The sequence below is a fragment of the Crotalus tigris genome, unplaced genomic scaffold (genome assembly GCF_016545835.1).
Source record: "Crotalus tigris isolate CLP2741 ecotype Arizona unplaced genomic scaffold, ASM1654583v1 scf7180000017632.1879674, whole genome shotgun sequence".
Classification (NCBI taxonomy): Eukaryota; Metazoa; Chordata; class Lepidosauria; order Squamata; family Viperidae; genus Crotalus; species Crotalus tigris.
This window is the reverse complement of record NW_024096526.1, coordinates 953,324-968,750: the sequence shown is the minus strand read 5'-3', so window position 1 is coordinate 968,750 and position 15,427 is coordinate 953,324. Positions and strand designations below refer to the sequence as shown.

Below are 15,427 nucleotides of genomic sequence, written 5' to 3'. Positions count from 1 at the left end.
TTCTGTTACTATAACTGTAATTTTCCTTCTGTAGCTTAAACCCCCTCCTCAAATCTACCTCAAGGAACAAGTTTCTATTTCTTGGTGATAGTCCTTCAAGAATCTGTACAGCAGTATTTCTCAACCTTGGCAACTTGAAGACGGGTGGATTTTGGCTGGAGAATTCTGGAAGTTGAAGTCCACACATCTTCAAGTTGCCAAGGTTGGAAAACACTGCAGTAGAGCATTAACATATGCACAGTCGCTGTTTTTTCACTAAGCTAAGTATGCCCTGTCCCTTTAATCTTTACTTGTTTCCACATCCTTTGCTATCTGCTTTGAATTCGCTGAACAATAAATGATAAATAATAATTGCAAATGGATCTTAGTAATACTGAAGAATTATAAAATATATATACTATGGATCTTGCTGGAAGCAAATTTAAATATTTCATTACCAGTTGATCTCTGATGGAACAAGTGCTGCTAATTATGACAGGCTACCATTTGTCCTTTCCTTAAAAAAAAAAACATCTACAGTGGGTGATGAGATATTTGAAGGGTCTCTTCCATCATTCTTTAATTAAACTTGTAAACCAAACCTGTTTATGATGTTCAGTGGTGTAAAACTACTCCAAAAAACAGCAGGAATAATGCTTCCATTTTCTAAAATGTCCTGCCATAGATACATTATGCTTATTAAAAATTAAAGGAAGATAGAAGATACTTTTCCCTACTTTTTCAGAGTTAACTTGTAACAATCTTGGGAAAGGGATTGGAACTTTAAAAATTGTAACACAGTTTGCATGCATCTATGAAAAGGAAAAATATCCTCTAACTAATCCCAAAAGAAAAACTGGGTAATGATTTGATAACTGGAACATTGGGAAAGGATTGAAAAGCATTTAGCAAGCTTGTCAGGATGTGAAAGGATTCTTTTTCTCTTGGACTCTGTGAATTTCAATCACCTGAATTTTATTCCATTGGCAAAAACATGTATGTCATGTCTCAAAGTAGGTTGCAGGGTTGGCTGTAAGATGGGCAGCTATATGAATGTTTTAAACCAATCAATTAATAAGGTCAAAATGGCCTCCCAAATGGCAGTGGTTGCAAAAGGACATGTCTAAATGTTGCCTTTTGCTTTTGGGTTGCTGGATCCTAAGGAGCTCTGCTGATTAACATCAGGGGGCTGGTCAATGGCAATCCTGCTGAAGGGGTTTGGCCTGGGCTCAGCTGGTGGCCAATCTATTTTTTCCAAGCATGCCCAACTAAACCTCAAGAGAGTTAGCAATCCTTCTAAAATGTATATACCTACCAGTGAGGCACGCTATGAAGGCTTCAGCATGAACAAGAAAACAAAAGGAAATCAGTATATGTCATTCTGACAAGTTAGCATTTCCACCACCAAACTAGCATCACCATGAGCTCAGGCAACAGTCTTTAACTCCCTCAAATTGTTAAGTACATACTGGAATCAGGGTGTTGATTGTGAAAACAATCTGATTCAGGCAGAAGATGCAGAGATGATATAGTTGTTTTCTACCTACAAAGTATGCACTTTGACTTATTAGTATTAGATTAAATAATATTTTTTCCATGATAGATTTGGCTTGTACTCTGCTCCAGCAGGATTACATTTGTCAAATCATGGTGGAAAAACTGATCAAGTGGTGAGCAGACTGTTCTTTCTGTTCCACATTCTAATATGAATTAACTAGACAATTGTGATAATATATCCATCCCTTCTAAGCCCTATTTCATTATACAGGGCTTTGTCCTCAAATCGTTTTTGTGCTCAGTTGTGACATGCCTGGATTTTCTCTGACATGCATGGGAGAATCCCAATACTGCAAGCAGTTCCAATCTTTCTGTGCTTCTTAGACTGAGTTGCTGTTTTGATAGACTGCAAATTGCTTTATGCTTGCTTGATAAAAAGAGCTTATTAAAAGATTGTGCTTGTGTGTTTATGAATGTGTGCATTAAATCAGAGGAGCATCATTGGAGGAGTGGTCTCCATACCAATGACCTATCTTGTAGGAACTTCTAACAATCCTTTACCTTCTGGACATTTCTTGGTAAAAGTCAGACTTGCTTCATGGTCCCTGCAATAAACTGTATAAGATGGAAAAGCAAGGAGAGTCTGATTTGAACCATGGCAGGCAAGCAAATGATGCCAGCCTTGAATAACTTGGGAAGAGCCCTATAGAGCTACTGTTCATATAGCTGAGGATAAGGACTGAGGAATCCTTGTTTAGATATCAGAACACAGGGGGCAAAATGGTATAGCAAAAAGGATGGAGGATTATGCTCTGGAGTAGGTTGAGGACCAATCCTACCAGTTGCCTTACCTTAATCTTTCCCAATCCAGTACCCTCCAGATATGTTGGGCCTCCACCAAAGCTAAATCCAGAGGACATTAGGTTGGGGAAGGCTGCTTTATCCCTAAGCAAAGCTAAGGAGGAGAAAAACCTGAATACAGTATACAAAAGGATGACCAAGTAAATTTTACAGAAGAAGAAAAATGGATATAATTTTTAGTAATTTTTTTAAGGTAATTGGCTATGGAATGGGCATAGAAGGGCCCCAAAAAATATATCCAAATCCTTATTGATTATGGACCTTTATAATGAGTTATTCTGCTGAATGAGAAGAGTTTAAAGTCCAGAGGATCATTTAGATCAAGAACTTTTAGAACTGGTTATCTTTTTCTCCATTTTCAAGACTATTTTTAAAAACTTTGTATGTTTTAGGGTTCATCATGCCCCTTTTCTTGCTTTTCTTAAGATAATCCAAAATATATGGGACAGAGGTGGGGAGATGCTGAGGAAAGGACAGATGTTTTCCTAGCTTGGCCACATAGGAATGAGTGGGGGAGCAAACCATCAGAGAAGCTGCCTTCCTACACTGTTTGACAATGACTTCCCAAGAAGAAAAAAGGCATCTGAAGGCTTATTTTGTTATAAACATTCCTGAAAGTTGCATCAGAGTCAGATCTAACCAATGGAGTCACTTCAAAACAGTGTTATTCTAGTCATACACTGATATTTATCTTATTCTTCTGTTTTTTAATTTCTTTTAATGTTCCATGAAGTGATGTCCTAGGAAGTCTAGCCCAACTTGGAACCTCATCAGGAGCCACCATTTTAAATACAAATAACTGTTTGTGGCAAACTGAAAAATGTATACAGTCAGTCCTCATTTAGCAACTACCTTGTTTAACAGCCATCTGCAGTTATGATGGTGACAAAAAAGTAACTTTATGACCAATCCTCACATTTACAACCTTCCCAGTCTGTAGAACAAAGGAAAGCAGAAGTAACATATTCATGATTTCATTTAATGACCACTTCAGTTGTTGTTGCCAATTGTGGTCACTAAACAAGGACTACCTGTATTGTAATTCATTATCAATCCCTGTCTAGGTGATATCTTAGGGTTATTAAGGTTGTTAAGGTTATTCTTGCTTCTCTTGAAACTGATGCTTTGGTGTAAATAGAAAACTTTGTTCCTGAATTGTGTATACAAAGTTGTGATTACTACTGTATATTTGGAATTATCTTTTTCACAGTTTCTGCAAAGTCAGTAACTACTAAATCAGTACATAAGTACAATGATGAGGATTCTATGGATAGTCCTTATTTAAAGATTCTTTAATGGGGATCATTAAATGACTTATTTTTAATCAGCCATATTAAAAATCATACTTAAACCACACAGAGAAAATCAAATCAGCTGACATAATTATACCATTTATGAAAACAAACACAAGATCGAAGAGCTGAAAACACACAGAAATGCATTCTAACAATATAACAATATTTTTAAAAAAAGAAAGAAAGAAAAAACACGGGGAAAAAGAAAAGCATGGTTTTGTAGCTATTTAAAAAAAATACAATGAAAATTGTACAGAGCCACCAAAAAGAGACAAGCGTAAGGAGAGAGAAAGAAGGAGAGAAAGAATGAAAGAGAGATACAGAGAGAGAGAGAAATAGAAAGACAGAAAAATAACATTTAATCAAACTACGGTGCTTTTCAACAGGCTGATCTGTAGAAGTGAACGTGCGGAGGGAGAAAAATACCTACCTTCTGTTTGATCAGGAATGCAATAATAAAAAAAGAAACAATAATCTCCACATTTGGAGGGCAGAATGGGAAAAAGACAATGACTCTTTAGTAATGCACTTCAGACCCCTTTGCTTTGCTCTGAGTTTTCTTTTGACTCAGCTTTTCTTTTTTTTTCTTACTTTTTTTTGATCCATCAAGGTAAACATATTTTTTGCTATCTATATACTGGCATATTTACTAATTGTCTAAATAGCACAGCCATTGGGAAATAAAATTTTAAAAAGTTACTATGTAACATTTAAAAATTTTAAAGGAAAAAAAAAGTCCCAACAGCATGCAAGAAAAGCAGCAGATGAAAGCAGAAAATGTCAAGATTTAAAGTTTTCTTTGTAATGGGGAATAGGCCAAAAGTGACCTCCTTCAAAAGATGGAGGCATTATATAAGGTGACCATGAGGGAAAGATATAACAGTGGAGGGAGGGAGAAATGGGAGGGCAGTGTATGAACTGAAAGAAAGAGCTATAAAAGAGGCCCACTAGTGTGAAAAGTTGACATAAACATTGAAAGACTCTCTTTAAAAGGGAAGTCAATGTCTTTTTGAGTTTAATAGAGTTTTAATCCTATATCTACCTCTCAAGTTGTTTTAATTGGTTTTCCAAAGAGAATTGCATGATTTGGGGATAGGTAAGCAGCAATACTGCTGGTTTTATCAGCCATAAGTTGAAACTGTATCAAAAATATCAGCTCAGAGAAGATGGTATTCTACCAAGGATGGATAAAGAATGGCACTTGTGTCATAATACAGGGCTGCAGTAGGTTTCCTCAACTACCTCCACCCTTTTCCACTTATGGTTACAGTTCTCCCCAACTCCTATTCTCCTGTAGCTGGTGTTTGGAGACATACCGAATGTGGAGGTAGTCACTCAGGGCACAGGCAGCTTGCAATCTTTAATGATGTGTTGTGGGCTATATTTTATAAAGTGGGTGGAGTCAGAATAAAGAAAGCGCTGGGCAGAACAAAAACTAGTTTTGAATTTGCTTAGTGTTACCTTAATAAACATTAAATTCAACATGGTTAATATGATTGTTTGGAATATCAAAGTATGCCTCTCTGGTTTAGAGGCAAAAGAATTCTTAATTTCTATATCTCTAAAAGCAAGAGATCAGGATAGGGAATTTTATAATTAGCCCAATGATCAGGTAAAGGAAGGTAATTCAGATTCTGAATTTTCCTGATAATTTTATTGGAATATATTTGGATTCAAAAGTTTTTGATTTTATTGTAACTTTTTCAAATCTGCCTTTTATCTTAAAAGAATCACTGGAACAGCTTAACAGATCTTTCCATTTGGCAAAAGCTAAAATTTAAGTAAAGTTTAATTGAACATATTTTTTTTAACAATGTATGTAATTGTCTTCCCTTTTAAACATGAAATCTAAGAGACCAAAATGTTTAAGAGTCATAAATAAGTATAGAAAGATATCTGTGCATTTCTTAATTGGCTGGAGGGTTCTACAGTAACACATATACATGTGTACACACACGCATATATATATTTCTAGATTCATATAGATAGCGCTCTCTCTCTCTCTCTCTCTCTCTCTCTCTCTCTCTCTCTCTCTCTCTCTGTGTGTGTGTGTGTGTGTGTGTATAAGCTTTATAATACCACATTTCAAACTGGGGGCTAAAGCAGTTTCAGATTAAAAATAAAAATAAAGACTTTTAGAAATTAATTGGCCATTGATGTTAACAAGATGAAAATATGAAGTAGGACAATAAGGGCTTTTTTTTGGAATCTTTAAAACTGGTTATTTTTTTTTAAATCTCTTTTAAATCAACATTTTCCAAACTTCAGAGATGTGAAACATATTAACTGATTACATATTAGGATTTGAGCCAGTTTCGCTAACTTGGATTCATCCAGATATTATTGGTTATTTCTTCTGAAATTAAGCCATTATCTTGGATCTCTGCATTAATAGGGAGCTGACATTGGTGAAAAAAAATCATTTGGTCCAATGAAACTGATGCTGTAATAGCAATTCAGGCAGATAGTAAAATCAGGTGGCCTCTGCTGAGGTTTCCAAAGCCCATTTTGTTCTCTAATTGAAATGAGTAATGGAATAAATACAACTATGTGTTCTTATGTGTACATGCATGCATGTTTTGTACATGGAAAGAAGAAAAATAAAAATGATAAGAATAACAACAAGCAAATGTGTCAGAAAGTGGATGTGATATATCTGAGACACAAAATAGAGGTAAGGCTTATGACCAAGAAAAAAGAATGGGTAAGCTAAGCAGAAATAGAGAGCCCTATTTAATTCTCTGTGAAGATGACTTGCAGGGGCTTGCTTTAATAAACCATAAACAATTGGGAAGATCAGGGGCTGATTCCATGCTGGAACATGATGAACCAGCGGTTGTGATCAGCTCAAAACCTGAATACCCCTCAGCCAGAAATGAGATCTCAGTATATATGGCTCAGTACAGCTAAATGCCTCTTGGAGAGACAGCTAGCAGAAAATTGTCTAATGCTTGATTCTGTCCTTAAGGTCAGAGTCTCAGCTTCTAATAGAGCAGTAGTGTCATCTAATGCAACAATCTCATTAGCCAGGGTTGGGTCGAAACAAGTTGTAAGTAGAAGTTTGACAATGAATAGGGTGCATTTCATCTGAAATCATTTGAGCTAAGACATCTGAGGGGACGTGTATATTCACCTTGATTTGTAAAACATCTGAGGTTAATTGAGCTAAGACTTCTTTCTATCATTCTGAAAATGTAATGGCCTTTCCTTCCATCTCGATGGTGCCTGAAATTTTACTGCCAGTAAAATTTACTTAAACGCTGGATTACTTCAGTAATCAATCACTCATTGAGTGAAACTCATTGGATGATTCTGGGCCTGTTATTACCTCTCAATCTAATTTATATCAAAATCTTTCTAAGACTATAATATGTTTGCATATATGCGAACTATGTCTTCTGTCATAAGATTCTTAGGGGAACGCAAATAGCTGGGAATCTGTTGGGAATCCTTTACCACTGGTCATATTGGGTAGAGGTGGTGGATTGGAATTCAACAACAGCTGAAAGACTACAGATTTCCTATTCCTGCTACAGATTATTTTCTTTTCTCCAAGAATGATAGATAAGTTACAATATAAGTAATGAACAATCAGCAATGCTACTAATACTTAGAGACAAAAAGTAGTCTGTCAAACAAGATCATTATATTTATTAGTATTATTTTAAGTGATTTGTATATCCTCTTTCCATTACATATTTCCAATTGTTGAGGAATTTTAAAAAATAAAGCATAACTGAAAAACCTGTAGTTTCCTGTAACTATCTTTTGCAAAGTCAGTTTTCAAAGTTTTCAGATCACTTATGAAATATTTGGACCAGAGGCAACCATGAAGATGAAAAAAGAGTGGATACTACTTGACTAGCAATGGTTCTATAATGGTCTTTTGAATTTTTTGATCTGGGAGAAGAGCAAATTTATCATTTATTTCCAACCATGTTGGGTTGGGTTTAGATAATATTCTTATGACAGGGTAGGAGAAGGAGTGGCAGAACCTGGAGGTGGAATTAAAAGAGAGATCAGCCTAGAATCCTTATATAGGCACAAATGAATTAAGTCCAACCTCTTTTGAATTCCATTGACCTGAGAAGATTAATGTGAGGGGCAAAAGAGTAGGTCCACTTCTGCTGGTTAATGACTGCAATGAAGTTATTTGAATTTGAGATTAAGTCCATTCATGAAGGTCCAATTAAACTAATTTATTGCTAATCACACTAATGCACAATAATCTTTTTAGTTAATGGTTAACATCTGCTTGGGGTTAGCTAAGAGTCAATGGAATTCAAGGGAGGTTGGGCTTAGTTCACTTGTGCCTGTGTAGGGATTCTAGGCTTATCCTTCTTTTAACCCTCCTCCCCCCTAGCCAGGTTCTGCCACTCTTTTTCGTTCAGAAAAGTCCACCAACAAGCAAGCAATTTTCCCAGGAAGCTATAGGTGAAAGCGTCATGGAGAGATCTTCCTTTCATTGACTATTTAGAAAGAAGGATATATGATCAAGAATGAATCATCTTCCTATTTACAGTACAGATAATCTTGCGCCTTATTTTTTTCCCCAGTGACAATTCTTTAGTTTTTAATTTATTATTATTACTATTAAAATGTCTCAATAGTGACAGGAACCACTGCCCTCTCACTAGATTAACATAAAACCCAGCATCTTTGGCTATGTTTGACAGCAAAAAAAAAACAAAAAAACAAAAAACAAGCCAACGTGGACAATACTTTCAAAATAGGAAGATGCCTTATACAGTTCATCGAATTCAGCATTATTTGTCCTAAATGGACTTTCTTTCTCCTGCTACCTTCCAAAGATGATGAATGACAACTCCCTGTTTTTGGCCACTTAGCCATGGAATTTTATGAGTTGTAATTCAATACATTTAGAGGTTACAGAAGGATAATCTGTGGTGGCTGGGGAATTCTAGGAATTGAAATCCACAAGTGGCCAAGTTTGAGAAACACAGATATATACTTAGTGGCTTTTGAGGGGTTTAAGCAGTTACAGACTGTCTTTGGGGATCTTCCGTAAACAAAGAATATGCTCTGTCCCACTGATTTAAGGAATGTTCCTATCCTCAAAGGGGCTTGTGGATAAAAGTTAACAATCTCTGCAGTTGCCAGAAATCATGAACAGGCCATGAAAGAAGGTGATAAAGGTGTGTGTGCATTTTGTTTGTGTATTTGTGTGCAAGAGAGAAAGAAAGAGAAAAAGAGAAATGAGATTTAGAATGTTTTGCACTTACAACACCCCAGCTTTTTGAACTGAAAAGATTTGCCAGCAAATTTTCCCCCTCATTCCTAATCTTAACTGAAAACCTGAGAAACAGCTCATTTCTCCCCACGGTTTCATTTTTTGCCCCTTCATAGTGCACAGGTATATGAAGTTGCTTGGACTTAGATTGCTGGATTGTAATTGTCATAGCAGAATAATGGTTATGGGGAATCTCACTCTGAATCAACGGAGCCTTTGCCATCCATCATATCCTGAGCAAAGTGTCCAAAAGAGAGCAAGGGAGAAGTGAAAGGAGGGGACAAGGCTGCTTTGGAAAGGAGGAATAGGAGAGGCACAAATCATGGTAAAAACAAAAGCATCCATACCTCCTGTTTCTTCTCCGACAGGGTGCCATGGCTATGGCGGCCATTCTGGGCACTGCCCTTGTGCCCATTTTGGTGAGGCGTGGCTGATCGGCTGTGGCCAGTGCAAGATGAGGATGGGCTGTGGCTGGATCTGTGGCTGCTGGCCCTTTGACCGTCTTCTCTGTATTTGGGGCTCAGTCTGTGGACAAAAGGGAAGGCAGAGGAACCGTCTAACCTTGTAAGTCATACTGAAGGCAGATAGCAGAGAGAAGGTTGCTGTTTATGACAACAGGTCAGAGATGCAAAATGTGACTTTCCTTTTCCCCCTGAACACATATGTGTGAGGGGAGGGGAGGGGTATGAGAGTTTGAGATTTTAAAAATATGAATTGTATTAATCTTATTTTGTGATTTATTCTTTTTATATATTACCTTTCTCAGCCTGATGGAAAGCCATGTTGCTTTGATGCTCTGATTAAATCAGTTACAAGCCACCCACAGATTGCAAAATGAAAAAAAAAGAATATTTGGAGGGGTTTGCATGCAGCCTGGGTGTTCTATTGCCTACCCCTGAATCAGAGGAAGTCTACTTGTGGAAAAGCTATACAGAAAATGGAACCTTATTGTCCTTACCAGTGGTATATAAGACCACTTTCCCCAGTCTAATGTCTTCCTCATATGGGAATTACTGCATTAGGTATTATCTTCAAACAGCCATATTTACAAGATTTGAATCCAGTGCTCTCTCCTATTTGCTGACAACTTCTTACCAAGTAATGTTAATACTACAGCTCAGTATCCTTAACTGAACAGCAGCCATATTTTAATTCAATGTTGCAAAACAGTTTGTGTCAAATTTCATTTCCAGTCTTTTAGAGATGTGTGTGCTTATACAGATTTAGTTAAAGTTAGGAAGGATTTTCAGGGGCTGCCTTGAATAGAATAAACTCTATTCAGTTGCATTCCTCTTTCATGCTCCAGCCCTTTAGAAGAACTTGGAAAAAAAAAAAACACCTGGCTCATCAAGCAGACTCTGGACCATAGCAATTTGTGAACCTATTGGAATATTAAGGGTTTTTTTTAATTTCCCACTACTATTTTTAGTTTTTATTGTGCATCACCTTGAATTACTTGAGGATTAGGCGGCCTTAGAAATTGACTAAATGAAATCATAAATAATATTGCATCTCCACTAAAAATGTGCCAGATCAGGCTTAACCACAGCTTACCTGCCTGTGGATTTGCAGTCACTGTATTCCGAGGAAAGGGAAGGGCTCCGAGAACTACAGCTGCTACGTCTGTGGGAGCGACGAGGAGATAGTTCACTGTGAGATCTGTAAGAAGGCAGTAAGAAGCAGAAGCATAAGAAAGCTAAGCAGAAAACAGTGATGGGATATTCTCTCATGGGATGAGCAAGGTTACACTCGAAATTATGGATTGTTCTGCCCCTCAAGTGCTGCTGGCTAACTCTCTGGTTTTCACTGCAGTGGTGGGAAAGGAGGAAGGGAAGAAAAGAAGAGTTTGACCAACTGCAAGGTTACTGGACTCAGTTACAATGCTGATGGGTGCAAAGACTCGAATGACCACGTTAAGGATAGATTGTCATCGATAACATCCAGTTATGTTGTGTTAGGAGTCAAAAACAGTTTGATTGCACATAATCAACCAACAAATCAATCAATCAATCAATCAAACCTGCCCTGTCAAGTTCTGCTGTTGAACTTGTTGTCTTATTGCAGGGAAAGGCAAGCTGTTTAAAATTGGATGCCACTGGGCAATCTCATTTTATGGTCAAAATATTGCAAGAGTTCTTAGCACTCTCACCCTAAAATTTCATATGAACTTATAGGAATGTGCTGGGATACTAGGAGATTTGGCAGGTGGGCAAGATTCAGATCATTTTTAATTTTTTTTTTGTCCTTATTCATTTCAATCTGGGGATTCTCTGGATGTTAGCTGGGGTGCTCCAATTCCTATCAACTTGCTTTCACAGACATTTTATTGGAAAATATTGAAATGCTTGTAATGAAATTCTTATGAAAATATGGATATTTAAATGTTGGAAAAGAAAAGGAGGTACAAAGAAAACACAATATTCAACAGCAAAACCTACAAAGACATTGGACTTTTGTTCAGAGGCTTCTGAACAACAACAGAGGGGAAAAAAAATTCAGAATCAGATTCTCTTCAAGGTCCTCAGCCAACAAGAAGGCAGGAGGGGCAATAGCCTGAGCCTCCTTATGACAGTGTTCCAAACCTAGATTTGAAAATTTACTTTTTTCAAAAGAACTTTCATATATATATGCAATTTCACCTTTACTTCTTCTAGAGACTTTGCTGCACTATCAGTGATGCTTCTTGTCACTCTTAGAAGCTACATATACAAACATACAGACACACGCGCACACACACACACACACACACACACACACAGACGTGAGTAGCATTTCAGAGGAAAGAATGTCTTTCTTTAAAGCTGCATCATTTAAACTCCCATGGCATTTTTCTGCTTGTGCAGTTGGCAGCAAATAGCATCTCATCCTATGAGAATCTCTTGCAACCTCAGTGGCTATTCTCTAAGGCAGTCATTCAACCTCAGCAACTTTAAGATGTCTGGATTTCACCTCCCAAAATTCTCTGGGGCTGAAGGCCCAGTTTCTTCAAGCTCCACTGAGTACAGTGACCTCAGAGCAGAACGTTTTAAGACGCTCATTTTCCTGCAGATTTCAGAGTTCCTCCTGAAACTTTTGCATCTTTCCCCCTTATTAGTAATGAAGGAAACTCAATTAGGAAAAATAGCTTGAGGTAACTGAGAAATAAAGGGTTTTTTTTCTTGGACTGAATGTGTTTCCCCATCCAGACCCAGTAAAATTATCATTCAAAAAGAATCTCAGTACTTCTGTGTGCAAATGCACAGACTGGTCGTAAAGTTATTTTTTCATCACCCTAATAACTATGAACAGTTGTTAAAACAAGGCAGTCATTAAATGACGAGTACCTATAAAACCAGTGAGGTGATGTGGAGGTGGCTGTTGGTTACCAAATTAAACCATTCTCTGGGTTTGCAGAATCCAATGAACCATGAATTAACCAAACTTGCTGAGTTCACACAGTAAGCGATGTTACACAAAAGAAACCTAACCAAAATGTGCAACTGACATGATCAAGAGTCTTTCAAGAACCCAGTCTGAGTCTATTTTGAAAATGATTGTTTAGATACAGCCTGTTATATTGTAAACAAGATTTTTGTAAGTTACTGCCCTTACCTTACAGAACATCTTCCCCCAAGCAATTCGGCAGGCCTCCACCCTTTTAGCCTTTGGCATTTTATCCAGACCTGGCTCTTTACCCAGGCGCTGGGATAGAATAGAATAAATAGAATGAAATGTTGGAGCTGGCTGTACAGCTTTCCAAAGGAATGATTAGAGCACCAGGGTTTTGTTTTATTTTATGGCTGTGTTTTATAGTTATTGGGTTTTACTGCTGTTGTGAGCCGCCTGGACTTGTTTAACATGAGCAGGCATACAAATCTTTTAAATAAGAGCTCTCTACCTGCTTCCCAGGTTGTAAATCTAAAATTATTTCTGATATTTATAGGTTTCTACTGTAAATCAAGGGAGAAAAGGCAAGCATTCACTAGACACAGGATCAAAAGGCAATGTTAAGGCCCAAGAAGTCATTCATTGCCTATTCTGAATTAAAAACTTTCCCACAGGGGTGGGTGGTGGGTGGGGATTAAATCAGATTCAGCAAAATGTTCAGAATGATCTCTCTATTCCCAACTCAATTTTAATTCCCTTCAGCTCCACAAATTTATCAACAGTTTTTATCTCAGTTACTCAGAAGTATTACTTTAATCAGGGATAAGGCAACCTGGAGCTCATGTTGGTGCTTTTCAAGACTTCTGCTCTATTTGATCTTTTAAAAGAGAAATGGAGAATTATTGTTGCAGATAATCCAGCTTTTCCCAACTTGCTTATTGCAAATGTATTAGGACCGTAATTCCCAATTTTTGTGGATATTTGTTGTTTTCTGTTTATACTTTTAAATTGTTTTTAACATTATTTTAACTCTCCAGAGATGCAACAAACATAGGCAACCTTATACGTTTGATAAATTAATAATCCCATGCTGGCAAATGATTTCTGAAGGATGCTAGGTTAGGAAGGGCTGATGGTTTTATCAGTAACTTGACAACTGCCTGGACAAGTTCCTGCAGGTTTTTTTTTAGCAAGGTTTTCAGAGGTTGTTTGCTTTCTTCTTCCTAGGGCTGAGAGAGAGTAAGTGACTGGTCCAAGGTCACCCAGTTGGCTTTGTGCCTAAGGCAGGACTAAAGCTCATAGTTTCTAGCCTGATGTCATAACCACTACCTTAAGCTGGCTCTCCTATAGTTAATGTAAACAGTCAACAGGCATTACCTTGCAGTCAATCTATGATGAATTTAGGCCTGGCCAACAAAGCAAATGCCCCAGATTAATTACCCGCCCCTCCCCAATGTAAAATCAAGTGACAGAATTTATTCCACCTTCTGATGAATTCCTCCATCTCAGATCTACTTCATAGATCACTGCCAGTGGGATGTAACACATATCACTGGTAGATTCTCTGCCAACATTAGAAAGATGTTTTCTAAAGCAACAGTTTGAAGCAGAGACTGAAATGCTTAGGAGACTTTTCAGCCATTTCTTGCCCTGCTCCATGTATTGATCTCACTCCCTTTTGTGATCTGGCAACTTCCATTAAGCTCTATTCCAGTATCAAAATCAGCACTGCGACATCTGCTAATGCTACATACTTGGAAACAACACAAGCAACAACCTAACAGGAAGAAAAATAAATTACCGATGAATCAAAATTGTTTAAATCAGAGGTTTATAGAAACATTAAAATTATATGATTTTAAAGGATCTTAAAAGAAGTATTTTCCTCCTTCCTGATATATAGGAAAGAGCGCTCCTCTTGAATGAAGGATTCCCCCTACATTGGAGAAAATGCTTCTTCTCAAGTGTGACATTTCCACTTCCTTCTTTTTTTTTCCACAGGAAGGAATGTTTTTTATTAAGTGAGAAAAAGATAGCAGCTTTATATCATACTTATCACCCAGATGAATTTTGTAGACTCTAACATCCTAACCTACCTGCTCTCTAGCTCCAGAAATTCATAAGCATTGCAGACTGACAATTGAAACCTCACCTTTTTCTATCTTTGTTTTTTTCTTTCCTTTTGCTCTTGGGACTTCTGGACCTATAAGATAGCAGAAAACTAAATATTCAGGTCAAAAAGAAAGGAGCAAAAGGGAGCACAGGTAAGTAAAATAAACAGAAGGAGCAGCCATGTGGTCAGGCCTATTGAATAATTTAGAGATAGTATCATCCCCTGATATCTTTTTTCCTCATTTATCAAATGTCTCCCCTCCCCTAGCTTATTTTTATCCTAAATCTCAACCTTTATGAAACTACACTTCTCATTGCTCTGCATATGCAGACCTTTTATGTTGCTGAAATGAATGGGGATGTGGGGACTGTCAAGGAAGGCTGTGTGGGCATAATATGTGACATGCAATTCTTCTATTATGGTTAGGTTGCTGTGGAACTACTATTATGGATTTTTTATTGGGATATCAAGATCAGATTTCTTGACCAGTTCCTATCACATCACCTGAAGATGCCTTTCTGCCAAGTGAAGTATTTTCTCATTGCTACCAAGCTTTTGAATTTTTCACTAAGATGGTAGGTGACCTACAACCAGTGGTGTGCTAGCACTGGCTTGTAACTGCTCAGGAGAGCCAATTATTAAATTTTGGGACATTTTGCAAGCTGGCTGAAAGTAGAATTGAGTTATGACATCTAGTGAACCATAGCATAGTCACAGATATAGAGCTGGCAGAACTGGTTGTTATACAGTTATCAGCACACCACTGCTTATAGCTCTAATGCAATATTTGCTATAGTTCCTAGCCCATTTCAAAGCAATCTATATGGATATGCCAGGCTATTTTAAGCCCTCACAGGAAAAATGGTTAAATAATGTTCAAATAATTATGTTTAAATATTGTCCTCAAATTGCAAGCAATTTATTGTCTATCTTGCTAATTATAAATCAGGCAGTAGCATCTACTTGACCTTGACTAAATTCAAAAGCTAAACAGGATTAGAGCTGGTTACCACTTGAACAGAAGACCAGCAAAAAACTGGAAAAATCTCCCAGAGGAAGGCACCA

General features: G+C 37.3%; 1 protein-coding gene across 4 annotated transcripts in view; it reads right to left on the bottom strand.

The window, feature by feature from the left end:
* Positions 1–15,427, bottom strand: part of SRRM3 (serine/arginine repetitive matrix 3) — a 187,499-nt gene that overhangs the window by 20,681 nt on the left and 151,391 nt on the right. For 3 of the 4 annotated variants that reach the window (XM_039334630.1, XM_039334628.1, XM_039334627.1), the window contains 4 exons: positions 14,402–14,452; positions 10,438–10,542; positions 9,231–9,408; positions 4,063–4,065 (listed from right to left, as the gene is read on the bottom strand). In XM_039334630.1, coding sequence (XP_039190564.1) covers positions 4,063–4,065; positions 9,231–9,408; positions 10,438–10,542; positions 14,402–14,452 — 337 coding nt within the window. The remainder of the gene's footprint in view (positions 1–4,062; positions 4,066–9,230; positions 9,409–10,437; positions 10,543–14,401; positions 14,453–15,427) is intronic. The other variant, XM_039334629.1, reaches the window with a different exon arrangement.